The sequence below is a fragment of the Dendrobates tinctorius genome, unplaced genomic scaffold (assembly GCF_039654945.1).
Source record: "Dendrobates tinctorius isolate UK_male_01 unplaced genomic scaffold, ASM3965494v1 ptg000120l, whole genome shotgun sequence".
Lineage (NCBI taxonomy): Eukaryota > Metazoa > Chordata > Amphibia > Anura > Dendrobatidae > Dendrobates > Dendrobates tinctorius.
Genome location: NW_027361788.1, coordinates 20,245,001 through 20,269,597, shown reverse-complemented (window position 1 = coordinate 20,269,597; position 24,597 = coordinate 20,245,001). Strand labels below are relative to the sequence as shown.

The 24,597-nt window shown below is 50.5% G+C and overlaps 1 protein-coding gene across 9 annotated transcripts in view; it reads right to left on the bottom strand.

Annotated features, from left to right (window-relative positions):
• The window catches only part of HUWE1 (HECT, UBA and WWE domain containing E3 ubiquitin protein ligase 1), a 234,366-nt gene that overhangs the window by 78,058 nt on the left and 131,711 nt on the right, over nucleotides 1-24,597 (bottom strand). For all 9 annotated transcript variants that reach the window (XM_073590844.1, XM_073590843.1, XM_073590850.1 and 6 more), the window contains 14 exons: nucleotides 16,619-16,767; nucleotides 16,474-16,540; nucleotides 16,102-16,322; nucleotides 9,258-9,469; nucleotides 8,971-9,153; nucleotides 8,707-8,879; nucleotides 8,453-8,598; nucleotides 8,238-8,295; nucleotides 7,102-7,200; nucleotides 6,847-6,974; nucleotides 6,545-6,713; nucleotides 6,190-6,418; nucleotides 5,932-6,110; nucleotides 5,746-5,835 (listed from right to left, as the gene is read on the bottom strand). In XM_073590844.1, coding sequence (XP_073446945.1) covers nucleotides 5,746-5,835; nucleotides 5,932-6,110; nucleotides 6,190-6,418; nucleotides 6,545-6,713; nucleotides 6,847-6,974; nucleotides 7,102-7,200; nucleotides 8,238-8,295; nucleotides 8,453-8,598; nucleotides 8,707-8,879; nucleotides 8,971-9,153; nucleotides 9,258-9,469; nucleotides 16,102-16,322; nucleotides 16,474-16,540; nucleotides 16,619-16,767 — 2,103 coding nt within the window. The remainder of the gene's footprint in view (nucleotides 1-5,745; nucleotides 5,836-5,931; nucleotides 6,111-6,189; nucleotides 6,419-6,544; nucleotides 6,714-6,846; nucleotides 6,975-7,101; nucleotides 7,201-8,237; nucleotides 8,296-8,452; nucleotides 8,599-8,706; nucleotides 8,880-8,970; nucleotides 9,154-9,257; nucleotides 9,470-16,101; nucleotides 16,323-16,473; nucleotides 16,541-16,618; nucleotides 16,768-24,597) is intronic.

The window sequence follows — 24,597 nt, the reverse complement described above, 5'->3', positions numbered from 1 at the left end:
GCCACATCCAAGAAAGCAGCCAGAAAATATTTGCCAGCGTGAGCTATCTGATCCACTAAGTCTGCGAGTTCTTCTGTTGGAGCTGCAGCTACAATGCCCTGGCGGAGGATTTTAGCCCAGGAAGAAATAGACTTCGCCACCCAGGGGGAAGCGAAACTGGGACAGAGAAGCACCAGTCGTTTCAAAGGCAGATTTGGCCAAAGACTCAATTTGCCTGTCCATGGCGTCCTTGAGAGACGCGCTATCCGGGAGGGACAGAACTGTCTGAGGCCAGGCGAAAGACAGGAGGGTCCACTTTTGGAGACTCTGCCCATTTACCTGTAAGGTCTAGGCTAAAGGGATACAATATGTCTGTCTCCTTCCTGGGAAACGATTATCAGGGTACTCCCAGTGTTTGCACATGGTCGCCTCGAACTCTTTGTGGTTGGGAAAGGCCCGGGGAGGGCGTTTTACCCGTTTAAAGGCGACGGAGTGGGAACCTCATCCTCTTTTAGTTTAAGGGTTTGAGTGATAAATAAGATAAGGCTATCAAGCATGTCTTGTATCTTGGAAGTCTGGTCTGAATTAGTCACACCCAGACTAGTTCTGACCCAAACGGGAGAGAGGTGCCCTGGGGAAGAGTAGAGGGGCCCAGGGAACTGGATGAGGAGCTAGGGAGAGTACACTTCCTCGACTCTTTTCCCGACCTATCCCCGCAAAAGTCATGATCATGTGCGTGCAAATCACCCTGTAAGGCGTTCAGAGCACTGGTGGCGGCAGATAAGTTCAGAAGACGTTCCAGAGCCTGGACGAGGGACTGGGATATTTTAGTCAAGTCCGAGACCGACAGATATGGCAACAGCCCACTCCGGAGGGGGGGGTGCCCTCATCCTGGGCATTAGAGTGATCCTGTGGGGCAGACATGGTGAAAGGACTACAGGATGAGCAGAGGGGGGACTGACCTGAGGACCACTTTCTCTTGCAGAGGCCGCAGGCGTAATGTATCACAGTGGGTTTAGAGGGAAGACCAGAAGCTCCTGTAGAGTTGGGCATAAGTTGGGTTTGTTGATGCTGCTAATGAGAGGTATACTGGCAAAGAGTGCTAGAGCGATACTGCTGAGGAGTGCTATAGCGTAAAAAGGGACATGGAAGGGGAGCAGGGCAGAGCCTACCCGATGCCAGCCATGCAGCCGAAGACCGATGGCTCCAGTGTCCCCTTCAGAAGTCAGCAGTGTACGATCAGTGTGGGGTTTAAGATGGTCGCGCTGAGCTGCCGATGGTGGGCGCAGTCAAGATACATGGAGAAGTGAAAGCCTGAATGCGGTTGGCTGGAGAGCCGGGGGCCGTGGCCGGTGAGAAGAACTGTCGGCCGGCAGTAGGGGAATAGGCCACAGCAGGGGGGGGCGTGCCAACGCAGGAATCTCCGTGACAGGAGGAAGAGAAACAAGATGGCGCGCAATATAAAAGGAAAGGGCGCCAAATGTGAATGGTGGGCCGCACTGCGTAGACGGCATCATAAATGAGGGAGAAGCCTGCTGCTGCGGTATGTGGTCCGCATTCTGCCCAGGAGCGGGAGGGAAAGGCATACATACCAGCCACAGGGGGATGGCAGGTCCACTTGCCAGCTTAAGATGTCATCAGGGTGCCCTCGGATAGTGGAGGATTGCTGTAAAACACCAAGGTTACTTACCGGTAGCCGTTTTTTCCGGAGCCCATGACGGCACACATGAGAGAGGGGATGCGCCCAGTCAGGACAGGAACCCTACTGAAGATAAAAAGGCGGTACCTCTCCCTCGCGTCAGTTGGTTTACAGAGCATGAGAGGCCCCCCGGGTTAGTTTTACCATGTGTACTATAACCACATTATATCTAACTAAAAAACCACCCAAACTATAGTGCACACCAAAGGAGTGAAAAGGGGGGGGATATACAGGTGCCGTCATGGGCTCCGGAAAAACCGGCTACGGGTAACTAACCTTGGTGTTTTCCCGTCTCCCATGACGGCACACGAGAGACTTTTGTAGAATAAGACACCTTAGGGAGGGACCACCGCTTGCAGCACCCTTCTACCAAAGGTTAGGTCAGTAGAGGAAGACAGATCAAGTCGGTAGTGCTTAAAAAAGGTCGAAGGTGAGGACCAAGTAGCGGCTTTACAAATTTGTTCAATTGATACCTCAACCTTCTCTGCCCAGGAGGTAGCCACGGCTCTGGTGGAGTGAGCCTTGATGCCTTCTGGAACAGGAGCTCCACTTGCGGAGTAGGATAACATAATGGCCTCCCTGATCCATCTGGCAATGGTACTCTTAGCTACCCGTGCCCTTTTCTACTACCCTGAAAGGCTACAAAAAAGGGACTGATCTTTCCTCCACTGACTAGTTACTGACATATATTGTAATATGGCTCTTCTTACATCTAATGTGTGGAACTTTTGCTCCCCAGGGTTTCTAGGATTGTTACAGAACGATGGCAAGGAGATTTCCTGAGTCCTATGAAACTTTTGGACTACCTTGGGGAGATAGGCCGGGTCTGGTCTTAGAACCACTCGGTCCTCCAATATCTGTGTATATGGAGGACATATAGACAGAGCTTGAAGGTCGCTGACTCTTCGGGCTGATGTTAAGGCTACCAGTAAGACAGTTTTAAGTGTAAGTAGCTTTGGTGACAGCTCTAGTAGTGGTTCAAAGGGGTCTTTGGTTAAGGCCTCTAAGACTAGGTTGAGGTCCCAGGGTGGTATCTTTGGGATAATGACCGGCCTTGACCTGCCACAGGACTTTATGAATCGGGACACCTACCTATTGGCTGCTAAGTTGCAGTTATATAGGGCCCCCAAAGCTGAGACTTGAACTTTGAGTGTATTAGTGGCTAACCCCAGTTGTAGCCCCGACTGTAAGAACTCTAGGATAGGTCCCACTGGCGCTACATCCCCCAAGGGTTCCCCCAGGAAGTCTAGGAACTTTTTCCACGTTCTACCGTAGATTTGGGATGTTATAGGTTTCCTACTTTTCAACAGGGTGGAGACTAACCCTGGAGAGAATCCCTGGCGACTCAGTAGCGCCCTCTCAAATTCCAGGCTGCTAGATGGAAGCCCTTCACCTGAGAGTGGACCACTGGTCCCTGGGAAAGCAGGTCTGGAATCTCCGGTAGTATCCATGGATCTGTCACTGACATGAGCCTCAGAAGGGAGAACCAAGGCCTTCTCGGCCAAAATGGAGCTATAAGAATTATTCTCGCTCGATCCTCCCTGATTTTCCTGACCACTACTGGGATCATTGTTATCGGGGGAAATGCATAGGCCAGGATGAACTTCCAGGGTATTTGTAGGGCATCTACTGCAAAGGGGTTTTCCCTTGGGTTTAGTGAGCAGAACTTCCTGACCTTCCGGTTCTGTGCGGTAGCGAACAAGTCTATTTCTGGTTTGCCCCAGGCCTGAACTATTTGTTGGAAGACTTGGGGGTTTAGGGACCATTCCCCTTGTTTTAGGTGCCTGCGACTCAGGAAGTCTGCCTGTATATTTTCTGCCCCCTTTATGTGCAGTGCTGTGATGGATAACGGATGTTTTTCTGCTAGCTGGAAGAGTAGATCTGATATTTGCATGAGGCCCCGAGATCTCGTTCCCCCCTGGTGATTGATGTAGGCTACTACTGCTTGATTGTCCGTCATGAACCGGGTGTGGCGGCCCCGAAGGAAAGGAAATGTTTCACGGCTTTTTCCACTGCCCATAGTTATTTTACATTTGAACCGTGATCCCTTTCTAGCGAGGACCAGGTCCCCTGTATTGAGTGGGATCTCAGGTGTGCTCCCCATCCTGTGGCACTCGCGTCTGTTGTAATGATGTCCTCGACTGGTTTTTGCCACGGGACACCGGCTGTTAGATTCTTTTCTACAGTCCACCAGAGCAGGGAATCTCTGACAGCCACTGAGAGACAGTTTGCCTTCTAAATGCCCTTTTAATTGTTTCTGTGCTGACAAAACTTCCCACTGTAGTTGCCTTACGTGGTACTGCTCCCATGCTACTGCGGGTATGCATGATGTCAGTGAGCCTAAAAGGGACATTGCGTTCCTCAGTGTCATATTTGGTCTTTGTATTGCTGTGCGAGCTAGGCCTCTTATCTTGGTCACTTTGCTCTCTGGTAGGAGGCAGCGTTGTTGCTCGGAGTCCAATATCAACCCTAGGAAGGATTGCTCTTTTGCTGGGGTTATCCTTGATTTGGGGATGTTTACTATCCATCCTAGTCCTACTAGAATTCCTATCACTTCCTTCACTTGATGTGTGCAGTGGGAATCCGACCTCCCTATTACCAGAAAGTCGTCTAGGTATGGGACGATCACCCTTTCGCCAGCCGGCGTTGTTCTCTATGGGCGCAGCCATCTTGGATCGTCGGCGCCGCCTCCCGACGTCATGCGGGCACGCCCCTTCCCAGCGTACCCTGCGCGTGACGTCAGAGGGGCGCGACCCGGAAGCCGCCGCCTCCTGACGCTCCTGCGCCGCTTCTGGAGCTGGCAGAGGGGGAGAGGGCGGCGCAGCAGCCACGGCAGAGCCCCAGGACCCCAGCCGTGCTGCTTCTGCGCCTGCTCGGACGCTGAGCCCCCTGGGGACCCGCGGACGGCGCTTCCCCCTCCCGACGCGCAGCGCTCAGTAATCCAGCCTGATCTTCAACGCCGGCACGGGAGAGGGGCAGGTACGTGTGACCGCTGTCTTCAGCACACGGGTCCCTGTCAGGACAGGAAACCCAACTGAAGCGAGGGAGAGGTACCGCCCTTTTATCTTCAGTAGGGTTCCTGTCCTGACTGGGCGGATCCCCTCTCTCATGTGTGCAGTCATGGGAGACGGGAAAAACAGGGATCCTCCTTCCCGCACCTACTTCGAATGGTGCAGAAGACGGTGTCAACCCCTTACAAGAAGGGGGGAAGCCACCGCTGATGACCACCGTCTTTCTCTCAGCCCTCTCCGAGGAGAGGGGTGAGGAGGGGAAAAGGCAAAGGACCAGCCACCATAACTCACCCTGAGACACCCAGAGGTGACAGGGATTAAGGTCCAGCCTGCGAGTTTGAGAGTGGGTGACACCACACTGCTCTCTCAGTCGCATAACGTGGGAAAACAGGGTGAGACTTTACACCCCACTACCCTCAAGATGAAGAACCTGAAAAACAAAGGAGAGAGATTAATAAAACACAACAGGGTACCTGAAAAGGAAAAAAACTGGAGGATCTGGGGTCAGATCCAGGTCCGCCTCCTACAGAAACTAAGCTTAAACCAAGTAGCCTAGTGCCTTGTTGGTGGGTGTATACTGCTGGGGAGGAGCTATTTTTTCCTTTTTGCCTAGTGTCAGCGCCTCCTAGCGACAGCAGCATACACCCATGTGTCCACCAATGAAGCGATAAAGAAAAAAAGTTATCAGCCGCTGAAATTCAGCAAGCTGAGCTCATTCCCTCCCCCGAGATCATCTGGCAGGGGAGAGTTGGAAGGTCCCCATAGATATCGGTAGTTTGGGCTGTCTTTTAGTCTAATGAGTATGGGGACCGAAGACCGTAGCTAAAAAAGGAGAGCACAGGCCTGTCTGTGTATGACAGATATCTGATTGATCAGCCTTCTTCTCATAGGGTGGCTCTGCACAGAACTGTTCTCCTGCTGCCAGAATCCCTCAGATTAAGCCCAAATAATGTTGGCCGCCATGACGGGGACCCTTATTAATGAGAACATGATGCTTTTTTTTTTTCTTCTTCTTAACTTTGCACACAAGTCCACCAGGGTAACCCCAGCTCTCACCTGATACACAGTCATGCATGCTCTCAGCGTCTAACACCTTGCATTCTTCTGTCCATCGAGTCAAAGCGGTAGGAATACTTGAAAGAGTGCCTTAATGAGAACAAAAAGGCAGAATGTGTACTGAGCAACTATAAAACCAAGGACAAAAAGAGAAGTTACCAAATGCATATTTCCAAAGTCACTTACCAGCCTGACTAGTAGCAGTGCTCTGATCATGGAAAAAGTCATCTAGCAGCTCATCATCAGAGCGAGCGATAATGTGGACGTCGTCATTACCAACAAGGAGACGTGCGCGGCCACGGCTTTGGAGGGGAAGGCTGCTGCTTAATTGCAGAATGTCTGCGGCAGCTGAAGGACCGAGCAACCTGAGAGATTAAATGGTATGAATAAACTAGAAGCAATAATAACATGAAGACCACCATATCATCTCCAGTTGGCAATCACCTCTGCAGAATTAAAGGTGGATTTGGTTGCCTGTTACCAGGATAGTGAACGTGAATGGTGTGGCCTGCGTTCGCAGTGATCTGCCGAAGAGTACGCTGACTTCTGCCAATGCCCTGTGCCAGGCGGGTTGTGGACGTACCGCTACCCAATGTGAGAGATCCATGGTCGGCATGGCGCACCATTAAAGGATGAGTGGCAGGGATGTTACCAGGCGAAGGAGGAATGTCGGCTGTAAGATGAAGGGATGGTTAAATCTACTTACCAAGCATACCTGATGAAAACACACTCAGGGAAAAAAAAAAAATTAGAACACAAAAGTGCCATTATACGGAAATGTGAAATTTATAAGTCTTACTGGCATTGGAGAACATGTTATCAAACTCTATAATCAGATCATCCTCTCGGTCAAATCTCTCAAAGCGCACAAGGGGAGATGCATTCATATCAGGGTAATCCTCATCCAGCTCCATTTCCGAACAATCATCGTCATCGTCTTCATCCCCCTCCTCACCCTCTTCGTCATCCTAAATAAAAAAAAAAAAAAAAAAACTACTTGCACAGCATTGCTTTTCAACTTTATAGCATCAAGGCACTGTGACAAAAAGGGAAAGTCCATGAAAGATAGTGATATTGTCCTCAAAGTGTCGCACAACATACCTGATCATCTTCATCTTCCTCCTCCTCTTCCTCCTCCTCTTGACTGTCATCTTCATCGTCATTGCTGCCACTGCTGTCCTCTTCCTGCGTGTGTTCTTCATCCTCCGGGTCTAGGATGTTCATAGAATCTATCAAAGGAAATGACTAAAGTGATAATTGAGACAAAATCACATGCAAGAACATGTTTCGGACACCATTCCTAGCAAAACAAGCAGAAAATCATGGAATCTGACAGCTTTGTGCCGGGTCTCATACCTTCCCTATTGGCCTGAAGCGTAGAGGCTTGGCTCAAGTTTGTAGGAGCCTCGTCCATTAGTACATCCTCTTGCGATTCATCTTCCCCCACACGACTTCCTATAAACAGCAGAAAAGACATGCAGTCAGAAAGAAAGATTCACAAAATATACAAATAGAATATTCTAACAAATCAGTGGTAGATTTAGATGTGTGGTAAAGACAACCTCTTTCCGCGAGCTGTGAATCTAAGTTGGAGACCCCCAGCTCAGGACCATCCTGTATGAACGAGAGCGGAAAATAGTACCCCCCCCATTACCCCTAGATGATCTAACTTACAAGCACATTGTAGATACACCTATGGAAAGAAAATGGGCTGTATTATGAAAAGGTCTTTCTGCTAGAATTTATCCCAGAATTAGTACTAAATGGGAATCTGTCAACAGGTTTTCCATGTAATCTGAGAGCAGCATGGTGTAGGTCAGGGATGAGGAATCTTATTTCTGCCAAGGGTCATTTGGATATTTATACCATCCCTTGGGGGCTGTACAAACTCTACCCACAAAGTACATCCCGACTCTAGCACTGGTGTCAGGACGTAATCTTTCATTGCATTCCCTTAAGTGTTCAGTAGTGAACACCGTGTGTGCTCACAGAGCAAGAAGAAATGAGCTGGTGGCAATCAAAATACAGCAACCTGCCAAAGCACTGCGGTCCCTGAGAATCTGTCATGAGGCCGGATAAAAGGTCATCGAGGGCAGTAACTGGCCTGGGGGCCTGATGTTGTCCACCCCTGGGGTGTAGGGGCTGAGACCCTGATTCCAGCAATGTGTCACTAACGGTTCCTAGACACAATAGGAGAAAGTCAGACAAACCCGCTGATTTCAGCCAGACAGACCATCTGATGTTTGTGGGGGCACGACTTTACTCCGTCAGATGCTAGCTGAAAGTGTAATATCCAATTCTTTTGTTTTCAGGGCTTTCTTCTCTACCCCAGAGGAAAACATGTGTATGCTCAGCCGGCCTGGGTGCTCGTGTTTACGGAGGTGTAGATCAATGTAGGCATCTCATGTTTATGGTTGGCTTAAACAATTCATATGGCAAATAACCCCCCTAAAAAAAAAAAAAAAAAAAAAAAAAAAAAAAAAAAAAGATACCTGCAGCCCCATCCCGCTCTAGCAGCTCATCTATTAGATCTTCTAATTCAGTCTCCACCTAAAAAAATAAAAAAAAAATAAAAATGGTTACATAAATAAAAGTGTCCTCCTAGTGGCAGCAGCCCAACACCCATAGTCCTGTGTCCCCCAATGAGGCATAGGAGAAATATACCTAATCATAAAAGAGTTTGATGCAAATGCCTGAGCATTCTCACCTGCATCTCCTGGGTGCTTAGGACTTCTGGCTGCCCTGCAATTACTACAGCGTCTGTTTCTGCCTCCCCATCCATAATATCACCATCTGCCACTTCAGCCTGAGAAACATCAGCATCTTCCTCCTGAGCTTCAACGCCTGTTTCCCCTAAACAACCCATAGGTAAGAAAACTGTATAAAGCTTTGGAATTATGGTATATAATAAAAAAAATTTAAAAAAAAGGTATTGCAAAATGTTTAACTTAGGCACCTTACCTGTATCTGGTTGGTTACTGTTTGGGTCCCTGGGGGCTCCATGGGTGTCCTGCTCAGACTTATTTTTTCCAGAAGCACCCTTGCCTCCAAACAGACCGCTTGGCTGGTTCACTATGCGTGACAATGTCTCCAGAGGCTTTAGTGCCGCATTCACAGTGTTTGCCATATTTGGACTACAGAAATTAAAACAAGAGTCCATTATAAGAGAAAACACATAAGATGACAAGCCCCATAGTTCTAGAATCTACAGAAGGCAGATAATACCTGGACAAGTCTAGACTATGAGGCACCCTTGCCAAATCACTAACGAGACCTTTCTTCAGGAAGAGGCGGATGATGTTGTTCATGCCGTTGTGCTGCGTTTTCGTAGTGGCGCTGCTGTAGAAGCTGGACGTGGACGGGCAGGACTCCATTATGGTGCTAATAATGCACATCACAGCCTGTAATCTGCAAGAAAGGAAATGTGAATGATATACTCAGAGCGTTTGACCCCTGGCAAGTAGTAAAACATCCCAATGCAGAAGGCCCTTTAAGGACACCTTTTTCCTTACCTAGCATGCTTCTCTGTACTCTCAGCCATTGCAAGTGCACGGCCAAGTGCCGCTTTCACTTCATTCACCAGTGCTACCTGCGCGTCAGTACCGCTGCCAGCTGCAGCCAGACTGGCAAGAAAAAGGCGTGCCAAGGCTGGGGTGTCTTTGTCCTCAGCACTCTGAGTGTGAGGCAGGAGATGATCCAAGACAAAAGCCAAGACACTGCAATCCTGGAAAGATGAACAAAAATAAATGCCCTCCGAAATAGGAAAAAAAAAAAAAAAAAAAAAAAAGAAAAGATTTTTGGCACTCACCGTAAAATCTCTTTCTTGGGAGTCTTCATTGGGGAACACAGGTTACCATGGTGTATGCTGCTGCTGCTATAAGGCTGACACTATGCAAAATAAGAAACGTAGCTCCTCCCTCGGCAGTATACACCCACCGACAGGCACCAAGTACCTCAGTTGGTGAAAAAAGCAGTAGGAGAAGTAACATGAACTCAAAGTATGTACCAACTCAACAAGAGGCTCGTAGGCCAACATGGTACAACTTAAACAGGGAGGGTGCTGTTCCCCAATGAAGGCTCCAAGAAAGATTTTATGGTGAGTACCAAAAATCCTTCTTTATCGCTTCATTGGGGGACACCAGTTACCATGGGACGTCCCAAAGCAGTCCCAAGGGTGGGAAAGAACTTAGGCAATGTGAAGAAAGGACTTAGGTCGGACGGTGAGCTATCGCCACCTGCAGTACCTTCCTACCTAAGCTTGCATCGGACGAGGCCTGGGTATGAACCCTGTAGAATCTCGCAAAAGTGTGCAAGGACGACCATGTCGCGGCCCTAAAGATCTGCAGTGCTGAAGCTTGGTGACGGACAGCCCACGAAGCCCCTACAGCACGGGTGGAGTGGGTTCTCACTCCCGGAGGAGGCAGTTTGTCCCAAACACAGTAGGCTTCCAGTATTGCAGACCGAATCCAGCGAGCGATCGTGGATTTGGAAGCCGGGAGTCCCTTCCGGCGACCTTCAGAGATGACAAGCAGGGCATCAGATTGACGAAGAGAGGCTGTCCTAGAGAGATAGACTCGAATGGCTCTGACGACATCTGATGTCTTCGATGTGGAAAGAGGTTACCACTTTTGGAAGGAACGGGCCTGAGGATAACCTTAAGGCCCCGTTACACATAACGATGTCCCAGCGATCCCACCCATGATCCGACATGGATGGGATCGCTGGGACATTAGACAGCCCCTCCAGCGATCAGAATCAGCGAGCAAGCTGGTTTCCAATGTAAACATCGGGTAACTAAGAGCTGCACAGCTCTTAGTAACCCGATGTTTACGTTGGAAACCAGCGTGCAGTGTCACTGATCCCTCGCTGCCACATGCAGCGATGCGTGCCGGCCAGCGGGAGACCAACAATCAAAAAATGGCCCAGGACGCTCCTGCACGATCAGCGATACCCTTCAGAGGGAGGCAGTCGCTGATCCCCATCACACACAGCAATATCGCTGGAGAGATCGCTGATGCGTCACAAAATCAGCGATATCGCTGTGTGTGACGGGGCCCTTATCCTGATGAAGAACCAGGTACGGGGAACGACAGGATAAAGCCGCTAGCTCCGAGACTCTCCTAATGGACGTAATGGCAATTAGTAAGGTCACTTTCCATGACAGGAGGGAATGAGGAATGTCCTGAATGGGCTCAAAAGGCGCACTTTGGAGAGCGCTAAGGACGAGGTTAAGATCCCACAGATCAATCGAAGGATGGTAGGGAGGGGCCAGGTGGGCAACTCCCTGGAGAAAGGTCTTAAGCTGTGGCATGGAGGACAGATTCCTCTGGAAAAGAATAGACAGAGCCGAGACCTGTCCCTTAAGGGTACTGAGGGACAGGCCTGAGTCTATGCCAGACTGAAGGAAGCCAAGGATGGACGGAACGGAGAAGGACATTGGAAATACATGGTCGTCACACCATCGGAAAAAGGCCTTCCAGTACCTATGGTAAATGCGGGAAGATGCAGGTTCTCTAACGCTGATCATGCTCTGAATAACTTGGTGGGACAGACCCGATTCCCTAAAAACCCCGGCCTCAACGGCTATGCCGTTAAACTCAGACTGAGAACTCTAGTGGTAGAGGGGGCCTTGCGAGTGAAGCCTCCAGGGACATCCGAGAGCATGTTCACTAGCTCCACATACCAAGGCCGTCTTGGCCAATCTGGAGCTATCAGAATGACTGGAATGCTCTCTGACTATCTTTTTTACAACTCTTGGAATCAAGGCAAGGGGTGGGAACAGATAAGGGAGTCGAAATTGGGACCATGGAATCACCAGTGCGTCGCAACCGATGGCCACAGGGTCCCTGGACCTGGCTATGAAGCGTGAGACCTTGTGGTTCATCCGAGACGCCATGAGGTCGACGTCCGGAGTGCCCCAACGCTGAATAATCTGGCTGAAGGTCGTGGGGTGGAGAAACCATTCGCCTGATGCTAAGCCCTGGTGGCTTAGGAAGTCGGCCTCCAATTTTTCCACCCCCGGAATGTGAGCAGCTGAGATGGCTGGAACGTGACTTTCTGCCCAGCGCAGGATCTTTGCAACTTCTGCCATTACTCGTTTGCTGCGAGTTGCAGCCTGGTGATTTATGTACGCCACAGCCGTGGTGTTGTCTGATTGAATGCAGACTGGTTTGCCCACGAGAAGAGACTTCCAGCCGAGGAGAGCAAGGAAGATTGCCCTGATTTTCAGAAGGTTGATGGGAAGAAGGGCTTCCTGGGCGTTCCAGTGCCCTTGCGCTGTTTTTTGATGGAAAACCGCTCCCGACCCGAGAAGGCTGGCATCTGTGGTGATGACCTGCCACTGAAGAGGGAGAATTGATCTCCCATGCAGGATTGACAAAGGCAGCATCCACCAGGTCAGGGAATGCCTCACCTTTAAGGCAGGAGAATGGGGCAGTCCAGAGAAACTGAAGTCTTGTCCCAGGCAGAAAGGATGGACAGCTGAAGAGGACAGGTGAGGAACTGGGCAAAGGGGACGGCTTCCATGGAGGCTATCATCCTCCCCAGGATTCTCATGCAGAACCGAAGGGGAATGGGGAGTGGCCGATTCAGGGATCGGATTCCCTTCGAGAGAGCGGTAATCTTGGCCTTCGGAAGGAACACCCGGGCCAGGTTCGTGTCAAACTCCATCCCCAGGAAAGCTGGTCGCTGAGTGGGGTACAGAGTGGACTTCTCCGTGTTGATTAGCCAGACGAGGCGGGTCGGAGTGTCAAGGGTGATCTGAAGACTGAAGGCAATCTTGGCGGGATGTGCCCTTGATCACTAGATCGTCCAGGTAAGGGATTATCAGAATCCCCCTGGGCCGAAGGATGGCCATGACGGCTGCCATGACCTTCATGAAGACCCTGGGAGCTGATGCTAGGCCGAAGGGGAGAGCTGTGAATTGGTAGTGATCGTCCTGAATCGCAAATTGAAGGAACCTTTGGTGCTGCACACAGATAGGGATGTGGAGAAACACATCCTGAATGTCTACAGAGCAGAGGTATTGCCCCGGTTCCATGGAGGCGATCACTGAGCGTAGGGACTCCATCCTGAAGTGGCGGATTCGAACGTGCCGATTCAGAAGTTTGAGGTCTAAGATTAGACGGAGCAAGCCGTCTTTTTTCGGGACTACTTAGAGATTCGAATAGAACCCCAAAAACCGTTCATCCTGAGGAACAGGTACAATTACCCAGGTGGATAGGAGGGAAGAGATGGCCTGGAGGAACCCTGGAGTCTGAGAAGGCTGTTTCAGAGGACGAGACAGAAAGAAGAGTCTCTCTGGGAGGGAAGAAAGAATTTTGTAACCTGACGTAATGATTTCCCTTACCCAGGCGTCGTCGACAACCGACAGCCACTCGTCCCTGAAGGAAAGAAGTCTGCCTCCCACCCACTTCCAGGTGGGGGTGACCCGTCACTTGCAAGAAAATCTGTTGGAACAGGAACCAGAGGGCTTGGGGGTCCTGCCCTTTGGTCTCCAGTGGTGCGAGGGTTTGAATGATGGTTTCTGCCGCTCTCCAGAGGTAGCGGGGCGGTCCTGGTATGAGGAACCTTCCGAAAAAGGGAAGGGTCAAAAGGACCTAAACGGCCAGTGAGGCTTTATGTTAAAGAAGCGCTTAAGTCTAGACTGAGGTAGTGAGGTGATCTTACCCCCAGTCGCGTCAGATATTATCTGGTCCAGCCTGGCTCCAAAGAGCCTGTACCCTTGGAATGCTAGGTTAGTGAGCGACTTCTTAGAGGTGGTGTCTGTATTCCATGACTTCAACCAAAGCATGTGGCGTATGGCCACGCTGTTGCCGTTTGCTCATGCGGAGCACCCGGCTGCATCCAGGGAAGCAGCTAGAAGGTATTTGCCTGCATGATCAATTTTCTCTGCTAATTCCGCTAGCTCATCTTGAGGAGCTGACACTAAGGCTAAATGCACACGTAGCAGAAATATTCTGCTTAAAAACCTGACTCCCTTCCCAGAAACCGCACCTTTTTTGTCTTCGCGTTTTCCGCACGGTTTTGATGCGTTTTTTCCCGGCGCGTTTTCAAAACGCATTGAACTAGCCAGAAATGCGGAAAAATCCGCAAAATTAATGAGAATGCTGCTTTTTTTACCGCGATGCGTTTTTTTTCACGGTAAAAAAACACATCAATATGCACAAAAGTGCAAAATGCATAGAAATTAATGGGAGCTTATTTTTAGCGGTTTTATAGTCAAAACCGCTAAAAAAAACCACACAAAAAAAAATGTCCTTACGAAATATCTTTGCCGAGGCCGAGATGGCTTTCGCCACCCAAGTGGAGGCGAAGCTGGGGCAGATAGAGGAGCCAGTTGCCTCAAAAATAGATTGTCAGTTATTCGATCTGCCTGTCCGTTGAGTCCTTAAGTGACGCACCGTCCGGTAGAGATAGAACTGTCTTGGAAGACAGACGAGAGACCGGCGGATCCACCTTAGAGGACTCGGCCCACTCTGTGAGAAGGTCCGAGTTAAAGGGATATAGCACGTCCAGCTGCTTGTGTCCTGAAAAACGCTTTTCTGGGTGTTCCCAGTGTTTGGTTAAGGTAGCGTCGAACTCTGTTTGGGAAAGGTTCAGGAGGGAGGCCTCGCACGTTTAAATGAGACAGAGGAGTCCTGCGTAGGCATCTCGTCTTCCTTTAAACTTAGCGTTTGAGTAATAGCTGACATAAGGCTATCTGTCATGTCCTATGTTTGGACGTGTGGTCTGTATCTGAGTCTGACCCGGACTGTGAATCTACATCTGACCCAAGGTCCAAGGAGGGGAGCTAGGACGAAGAAAGCAGCCTGGATGTTGCGGAGGGTCCTGGTGAGCTGGAAGAGGAGCCAGACAGAGCCCTCTTCCTTGAACTCCGACCCAGCCTGTCCCTTTGGAGGTCGTAGTCAGGTGCTGGCGACTCGCCGTGAGGCGGTCTGAGCACTGGTGGATGTAAATGGCTGTGGAAGTCGTTCTAAGACCTGGACCAGGGACTGGGATACCACTTTAGTCAGGTCTGCGACCGACAGACATTGCAACGGCCCACTCCGGTGGAGGAGGAGTGCTCTCATCCCGGGAGTCAGTGTGCTCCTGTGGGGCAGACATGGCGGAGGTACTGCAGGATGGGCAGAGAGGAGACGACTGACCTGACGTCTACTTTTTCTTACAGCATGCACCGGCGTAATGAGTTACGGTGGGCCTAGCGAGGGGAGCCCTTGTGGAGTTGGGCATATGTAGAGAGTAACACTAGTGAGGTGAAGACACTGCAGGGGAGTGAGTGACGCTCTCTGGTGAGGTCCAAATACTGAAGGGGAGCATTATAAGGTGACCCAGGAAGAAGGACAGAGCCCACCAGTTACCAGCGATCCACAGCAAGCAGGAGCCTGACTGTCCCCCGAATAGTAAGTCCGTGTGCTGCCAGGGCAGTGCACGAGGTGCTGGGCAGCGTTATGATGCTGGAGCAATAAAGGACCTTAGCGGTGGGCGTGGCTGGAGTCCGAATGGCGTGATAGGCTGTTGTCAGAAAAAGGGGTCAGTGTTACATAAAGCGCCCACACGATTGGCTGGGCTGAGGAGAGGGGCGTGCCTCATGCGAACTTCCAGGCCTGACTATGAAGGAAAAATAAGTGCCAAAAAGCACGCGCTGAACAGGGAAAACCCCTGTGAAAAGCGCTATGTACTAGGGTGAAGCTGATACCCTGGAGAGGAAGGGGGTCGGTGATAGCCAGGGTGCTGAGTGAACTATGAAGCTGCTATTAATAAAGTGCGTGGCCATGAGGGGTTGTGGTACCATAGACTTCTATGTGGAGCGTCAGTCTTCTTTTACAGCTTGGTATATAATGAGGACACATACCGCAGGGGCCCCTGGATGGAGGGGGGGGGGGGTCGCTGGCAGTCTTCCTCTCAGCCCTTTCCAGAGAGAGGGGTGAGGAGGGGAATCGGCAAGGACTAGCCACAGTTTATCACCCAGAAGCACCCATGAGGGATGCGATGTGGGCGACACCACATTGCTAGCTCAGCCGCATAATATGGGAAGGCAGAGTAAGAATTTACACCCTGTTTCCCCAAAGCTGAATTAGAAAAAGAAATGGAAAAAAGGTTAATAAAAAACAACAAAACCAGAAAGGAAAAAGGTTAGTTGTGGATCTGGTAAAATCCAGGTCCACCTCCTACGGACTAAGCATAAACTGAGGTACTTGGTGCCTGTCGGTGAGTGTATACTGCCGAGGGAGGAGCTACGTTTCTTATTTTGCATAGTGTCAGCCTCCTAGCAGCATACACCATGGTAACCTGTGTCCCCCAATGAAGTGATAAAGAAAAAAAGAACTGTAAACTTAAGTTTTGACTAGTACTTACCTCTTTAATGAGCTCAGATTGTCCTGCCGTGTAGTTGTAGTTCGCTATGAGTGTGGCAATACCCACATAAGACCGGACGAGCTCCGCCAACAGTCGAAGTATAGTAGACGTGGGCAGCAGAGGTTTGCTGCCTTTTGCCTTCTGTTTCCCTTCTTCTGAATTGCGGTCCCCCTCTTTGTCCTTTTTGCCACCTTCGCGGTTTTCCTCTGGAGTTAGCGCTGCTGTAAAATGAGTGCCCATTAGAGATCTCGGATAGTGGGGTGCACTCTAATCCAACTTCAGGACACTGGCAAACACCGCAACTATAAGCCTCATGTACCTAAAGACACACAACCTTTCACAAGCACCCCAAGGTTGGAATAGATCACTTACTTTCGCCCTGAGGGGTCCCAGACTGGGGAGTCTCTGTGGATGAACTGTCAGCAGTGAAGACGCGCGCCTAAGAACAGACAGTCAAAAATGAGGACCACCGATGAAGGGAAGAAACGAACATTGCTCGGGAAGAAGGAATGCTTACATTGATGGCAAAGCTACCCTGGGGATCAAAGTCGCTGCCTTGCCTGGTGAGATCTCGGTACTGCTGGAAAACTTCATCACCCATGTCTTGCAAGATCTGACTGACTTCTTGGTTCATACCCACAGGTTTTTGCTCTGTCTTCTCAGTCACTGGAAGACAACAGAATGGTTATAGCTATGAGATTTGTTGACTACCGATTACCTACACAGAAAAACAGGATTTTTGGGTTGCTTACCGTAAAATCTGTTTCTCGGAGCCTTCATTGGGGGACACAGAAATCATGGGTGTATGCTGCTGCCACTAGGAGGCTGACACTATGTACAGAAAAAAGTTAGCTCCTCCTCCGCAGTATACACCCCACCAACCGGCATTAATTTCCTCAGTTAGTGAGAAAGCAGGAGAAGTAACAAAATAGAACAAGAACAGAACAGGCAACTCAACTGTAACCAACAAACAAAGAACAGGAGTTGCAAAACATGGGAGGGTGCTGTGTCCCCCAATGAAGGCTCCGAGAAACAATTTTACGGTAAGCAACCCAAAAATCCTGTTTTCTCTATTGCTTCATTAAGGGGCACAAACCATGGGACGTCCCAAAGCAGTCCCTGGGGAGGGAGAAGCAAACTTCCATTAGGTCTGAGAACTCACCACCGCCGCCTGCAAGATCCTTCTGCCTAGGCTGGCGTTCGCCAAAGCGTAGGTGTGGACCTTGTAAAATTTTGCAAACTTGTGGATCGAAGACCAGGTTGCAGCTTTGCAAAGCTGCAGCGCGGAGGCTCTGTGGTGCACCGCCCAGGAGGCACCCACTGCCCGGGTAGAGTGAGCTCTAATTCCAGGAGGGGGCACTCGATGCTTGACATGGTAGGCTTCCAAAATTGCCGATCTGATCCAGCGAGCAATAGTAGCCTTGGAGGCCGGCTGACCTTTCCGCGCACCATCTGGAATAATGAAAAGTGAGTGTCTTCCGCAAGGGAGCCGTTCTAGCCAGGTAGACCTTCATCGCCCTGACCAGGTCTAGCTTGTTCAAGGAGCGCTCGAGCGGGTGGATTGGACCCGGACAAAAGGACGGGAGAACAATGTCCTCATTTAGGTGGAAAGTGGACACCACCTTAGGCAGGAAGGAAGGCGGGGGCTGCAGGACCACCTTATCCTGATGGAGCACTAAGAAAGGGGGGCGACAAAGGGCCGCCAATTCCGACATGCACTGGATGGAGGTGATGGCGACCAGAAAGGCTACCTTCCAGGAGAGAAGCGATAGGGAAACTTCCCTGAGAGGCTCAAAGGGTGAACCTTGTAGAGCATCCAGAACCAGACAGATCCCATGGATCAACAGGAGCGCGGTACGGAGGTGCCGCATGAGCCACTCCCTGAAGAAAAGTCTTGACCAGCGGTCGGGAGGCCAACGTCTTCTGGAAAAGGATGGAAAGCGCCGAGACTGGACCCTTTAAAAAGCTGAGGGAAAGGCCCACATCCAAGCCTGCCTGGAGGAACGCCAGGATAGAAGGGAGAGAAAATGACATGGGCGGAATGTCATTGGCCTCGCACCAAGTGAAATAGGCCTACCACGTGCGATAAATCTTGGACGACGATTGCTTTCTAGCCCGGATCATGGTGTGGATAACCCGATCCGAAAAACCTGACTGTTTCAGAACCACGGTCTCAGCCACGCCGTTAAATTGAGCGGCAGAGAATTGAGGTGGCAGATTGGACCCTGAGATAGCAGATCTGCTCTGTCTGGAAGCTTCCAGGGGGCGTCTGCGAGAAGGTTGACAATGTCCGCGAACCAAGACCTTCTGGGCCAATCCTGAGCGATGAGGATGACTGGTACCCTTTCCACCTTGATTTTCTTCAGCAACTTGGGCAGAAGAGGAAGGGGAGGAAACAGATAGGGGGGAACTTGAACCGAGACCAGGGAATGGTCAGAGCATCGGCGCCCACTGCGAGAGGATCTCGGGCCGTGGATACGAACTGTGGGACCGTTCTGTTCAGGAGAGACGCTAGCAGATCTACGTCCGGAGTCCCCCAACGACAGCAAAGTTGATGAAAGACGTCCGGATGTAAAGGACCACTCTCCCGCTGCGAGACCCTCGCGGCTGAGAAAATCGGCGGCCCATTTGTCCACGCCGGGAATGTGCACGGCGGATATCGCTGGGACTGATGCCTCTGCCCAGTGGAGAATTTTGGACAATTCCGGTAGAGCCGAGGAGCTCCGTGTCCCCCCCTTGGTGGTTGACATATGCCACCGCTGTGGCATTGTCTGTCTGAATCCGGATTGGCAGACCCCTGAGAAGCCTTTCCCAGTGAATGAGACAGAAAAATCGCCCGTATCTCGAGGACGTTGATCGGCAGAGTTGTCTCTTGAGTTGACCACCGGCCCTGAACAGTCTGATTGCGAAACACTGCCCCCCAGCCGAGAAGACTGGCGTCCGCTGTCACAATCTGCCAGTGAATCGGAAGGAATGATCGGCCTAGAGAAATGAGAGGTGACGTCAGCCACGAACTGAGGGACTGTTTGACCCGGGACGAAAGGCGAATTGGACGATCCAGGGAAAGAACAGACCTGTTCCACCGAGACAGGATGGCCTGTTGAAGCGGTCTCGAATGAAATTGAGCAAAGAGAATTGCTTCGGCCGTCGCCACCATCTTTCCCAAGACTCATGGCAGACCGGAAAGATGGAAGGTGTGAGCTCTTCAGCGCTCGTACATCTCGCCGCAGAGAGATCATCTTCTCTTCTGGGAGAAAGACCCTTGATCGACGGGTGTTGAACAATAAGCCTAGAAATACAAGCCGTTGAGTAGGAACAAGGCAGGACTTCCTTTTGTTTACGAGCCACCCGAAATTGGCCAGGGTGTCGAGAACGATAGTAAGACTTTGGAGAGTCTGGTGAAAAGACGGAGCTTTGATTAGAATGTCGTCGAGGTACGGAAAGAGGACGAGACCTCTGATCCTCAACAGGGCCATCAACGCCGCCATGATCTTTGTAAACACTCTGGGTGCTGTGGCGAGACCGAATGGCAGGGCGACAAACTGGCAGTGGTCCTGATGAATAGCGAAACGCAGGAATTTCTGATGCCCGAGAAAAATGGGGACATGCAGATAGGCATCTTGAATGTCTATTGAGCACATGAATTCCTGTGCCTCCATGGAAGAGATTACTGAACGAAGGGACTCCATCCTGAAATGTCGCAGGCGGACCCTTTTGTTCAGTAGTTTGAGGTCCAGAATGGGCCGAACCGCGCCGCCTTTTTTCGGCACTACAAACAGGTCAGAGTTAAACCCTGTGAATTGTTCCGTTTCGGGAACGGGCACAATCACCCCGGAGTGGAGAAGGGAGGCGATGGATGCAAAGAAGCCCGGAACTAGGGCGGGGTCTTTTGGAGGTCGGGACTCGAAGAAACGATCCCGGGGCCGAGAGACGAACTCTATCTTGTATTCTGAGGATACAACTTCTCTGACCCAAGCGTCTTCCACCGAGGCAAGCCAGACGTCCCTGAAAAAAAAAAGGAGTCGGACGCCCAGTTGGGAAGGCGCCTCGGGACTTTGTTGATAGTCATGCTGATGTGGACCGTCCAGTTCTGGACCTGGAGGATCTGCCCTGGGAGGAGTGAGATCAGCAGGAGGGAGTGGGCCTAAAGGAGGCCTTCTTCCTATCCTGGCGTGCTTGCGGTTGGAAAAAGATTCTGCCGTAGCGAGGCGGCGGAAAGGCACGAAACTGACGCCTTGGAGGGGGACTACAAGGTTTGGACTGAGGAAGAGAACTTGTGCCCCCCAGTGGCATCCTTAATAATCTTGTCCAGCTGGGATCCAAAGAGATGCGCTCCCTGAAAAGGCAGATAGGCAAGGGACTTTTTTGATGACAAAACAGCCTGCCAAGTCTTGAGCTAAACTGTACGCCGGATTGCAACTACGTTGCTGGATGCTTGAGCTGCGCAAGACGCGGCATCTAAGGAGGCAAAGACCAAATATTCCCCTGTGTGGGAAATCTGGTTGGCTAGCTCGGCCAGTCGCTCTGGTTGGGCTCCATCAAGAATGCCTTGGCGGAGATCCTCCGCCCAAGTAGCTAAGGCCTTTGCTACCCAAGTGGAAGCAAAGGACGGACTTCGCACCGTCACAGCCGCTTCGAATGCTGACTTTGATAAGGATTCTATGATTCTGTTAGAATCCTTCAGAGACACCACACCTGAAATCGAAGGACCGTGTTGTTAGATAGTCTAGACACGGGAGCGTCTACAGAGGGGGGAAGCCGACCAGTTGTCGGTGACCTGATGAAAAATGGATACAGCACGCTGAAACGCTTCCCTCTTTGAAAGCGCCTAGTCGGATTTTCTCTTTCCCTGGTTAGGAGCTTGCCAAGCGAGAAGCGAAAACTCTGGAAGGTGCTTCTGCCCTTCTGAACGAAACCTCCTGATCCGAGGGATTTGCAGGGGAGTCTGTGATCTCGAAAGTGTGGTTAATCGCTGCAATGAGGTTCTGTACCGTAAGCGTCATGTCCGCGTCATGGTACGAATCCAGCTCCAAAATCTCTTCGGATGGCGCATCCGAGAACACTTCGCCTGGCTCGGGTGAGGAGGCACAGGAAGGAGACTGCTGGGAAGGACTATGTGGTGAGATAGGGCGAGGAGAGGATTCCGGCTGGAGATCCTGCCTGGGCCTTTTGCGGCTAATGCTGGCTGGCTCAGATGGAACCTCTTGTGACCTTCTGGATCCTGCAGAAGCGTCTAGGGGCAACCTATCAAGAACAGCTACTAAGGACTGAGACACCCTGGTGCAATCCGCCACTGATTGAGATAGAGAAGACAGCCAGTCAGGAATGGGGGATTCATTCTCACGTGGAGCAACAGGTGGCTCCTGGGTGGCGGGTTGAATGGGATTGCTGCAGTCAAGGCAGAGGGGAGTGGACTGACCTGAGGGAAGTTTGCATTTGCAAGAACATGCAAAAAAACTTGACTAAAGTGCAAGTGAAAGAAGGGGGACGAGCACGATCAGGCTTACAGTTAGACATAATGAGGAGTGCCGGAAAGGTTAGGGGACAGGAGGCAGAGGAGAGTGTCAGTCTGCAGAGCAGAGCTTACTCACGGTCCGGTGTCCTGTAGATGCTTCCAGCAAGTGCTTGCTGTGTCCCCCAATGCTGCACAGCTCGACCAGTTCTGCGGGGCCCCCGATTGAGGAGACGGAGTCCGGCTGACAGGCTTAGAAAATGGTGGCAGCCTGAGAAGAGCCGGGTAGAAGAAAGCGCGTGCTTCCTTGAGGAGACAGGGAGGGGGCGGGGCTGACCGCAGTAAGGAGGCGGTAGATGGCGCCGCCCGCTGCCTATAGGCAGACTAGGGGGCTGAGCGCCGCCCCCGGAACGCAGACTGAGGAAGAGAGCGGTGGGGGGGCCTAGAATGGGCGGGAAAGAAGCCAGACTAAGGAAGAAGGCAGGGGGTGTGGCCGCGACGCCGAGGTAGGCCCAAACTGAAGCCAGGGCCTGTAGTAGATGTGGCGGCAGCCGGGAAGCGCTGCAGCGGCGATCGCTCCTCAAAGGAGCCAAGCTGCTAACGAGCCCTATGAAAAGTGCAGCCGGGGAGGAGGAGGTGAATCATAGAATCGTAGAGTTGGAAAGGACCTCCTGGGCCATCTGGTCCAACCCCCCGCTCAAAGCAGGATTCGCTAAATCATCCCAGTCAGATGTCTGTGCAGCCTCTGTTTGAAGACTTCCATTGAAGGAGAACTCACCACCTTTTGTGGCAGCTTGTTCCACTCATTGATCACTCTGTCAAAAAGTTTTTTCTAATATCTAATCTGTATCTCCTCCCATTCAGTTTCATCCCATTGCTTCTAGTCTTTCCTTGTGCAAATGAGAATAAAGTTGATCCTTCTACAATGTGACAGCCCTTTAGATATTTGTAGACAGCTATTAAGTCTCCTCTCAGTCTTCTCTTTTGCAAACTAAACATTCCCAAATCCTGCAACCTTTCCTCATAAGACAGGGTTTGCAGACCGGTCACCATTCTGGTCGCTCTTTTCTGAACTTGCTCCAGTTTGTTGATGTCTTTTTTAAAATGTGGTGCCCAAAACTGGACACAATATTCCAGGTGGTGAGGAGATTCAGGGAGAGGAAGGGGCTGTTGAGGGGAGCCGAGATAGGGGGGAAAAGGAGCCATGACTGCAGCCCGGCTGCTAACAAGCACTGAGATAAGCGCAGCCGGGGAGAATGCTGAGGGGGGAAAATGCCACTCAAGGGTCCCATACTTACCCTCTACCTAGTACTACCGCTCTTCAAAGTCTTCTGCACCTGTGGAGGAAGATGTACCTCTATCATCCAGCTGAAGGATGTCCTCGTCTCTTCCAGACTCACAGGCTCTGGTGGGCGAGTCACGGGGGAAAGAGGACCAGTTAGATCGCCTGACACGCGTCCGTGCTCGGGGCTCTTGGTCCTTCCGTGGAGAGCTATGAGGATACGGGGTGGCAGTACACGCCGTACTCATAGCCTCCTTGTGGGACTACAGATATGACCAATCACTCTGTATCCCTCTGCAAAACCTGAAAAGAAAACGACGCACACGGAGGTAGATATGGGTCTAATGAAAGACCCGTGTCCACCTCCTACTGACACTAAGCTAAACTGAGGAAATTAGTGCCGGTCGGTGGGGTGTATACTGCGGAGGAGGAGCTAACTTTTTTTCTGTACATAGTGTCAGCCTCCTACCTTGACAAGGTGGAGCAGCTTGGCATACATTTTTTTGCAAAAAAATTATCGACTAAATACCCTGTATTTGTTATTACCTTTTATCAGCACTTGCTGACTACTATCATATGTCTTACTGCAAGGTATTTTTGCACATTTGTCATTCTGTACTCTTTGTTTGTGTTTCAGTCAGGGTGGTGTGAACATTGTCCAACACACTTGTTCACATTTGTGCATGTCACATGTGTGTTTTTAATCCTGTTTTTTTCGTGCATATGCATGATTTGAGACCCCACCCCTCTCTTGTGTGACATGCACATAAGGAGCTGTCTTGCACCATGTACCCATACTAGAAAGTGCCTGTCTTAATCCTGCTCATTTAGACACTGTTCATATGTTCAGGTTTTAAATACATTAGATAGGGACTGCTTCGATACCGGTTCCCTTGACGAGGTGGAGCAGCTTGGCATACATTTTTTTGCAAAAAAAACCTATCGACTAAATACCCTGTATTTGTTATTACCTTTTATCAACAGTTGCTGACTACTATCATATGTCTTACTGCAAGGTATTTTTGCACATTTGTCATTCTGTACTCTTTGTTTGTGTTTCAGTCAGGGTGGTGTGAACATTGTCCAACAGACTTTTTCACATTTGTGCATGTCACATGTGTGTTTTTAGTGTCAGCCTCCTAGTGGCAGCAGCATACACCCATGGTTTCTGTGTCCCCCAATGAAGCGATAGAGAAAGATAGTGTTATAGAGCCAAAATGGTTCAGAGCAGTTTTCAAGAGTGTAGAATTTAAAAGGATATGGACACCGTTGACAGGGAAGAAAAATGATTTTTTTTTCACAAGTCAGTAGTTAAAAATCTGCACTAAGTTTTAATCGGCAATCTTAATTTAGTCTCATCCATTTTGAGAGCAGACTTCTAATGTGGGAGTGTCCCTCCCAGTAATACATGTTGGATGTGAGGTCTAGTGTCTTCACTAGGTCTCATGTATTCGCACACCTTCATTTCCACATCAACTTCTATAGCTCATGGAGTGTGATCCCCTTGGAGTCTGATGTGAGTTCTTGCCTTCTTTACACAGATTCACAACCTTTACTCTCTTTGGACTGCCTTATGCGTGATTTCCTCTCATTATCTTCCCTCCCTCAAAACTAGGATACCTTCACCTCTCTCTTGTCTAACATCTACATCCTCAAACACAGAGGAGGGAAGTGGCGAACAGATGTGGTCAGCTCCGACAGTGTGCTGTTAGATCTATGTCAGAAGAAGCAGGACAGGCAGCTACGTGAAGGAGGTACAGAC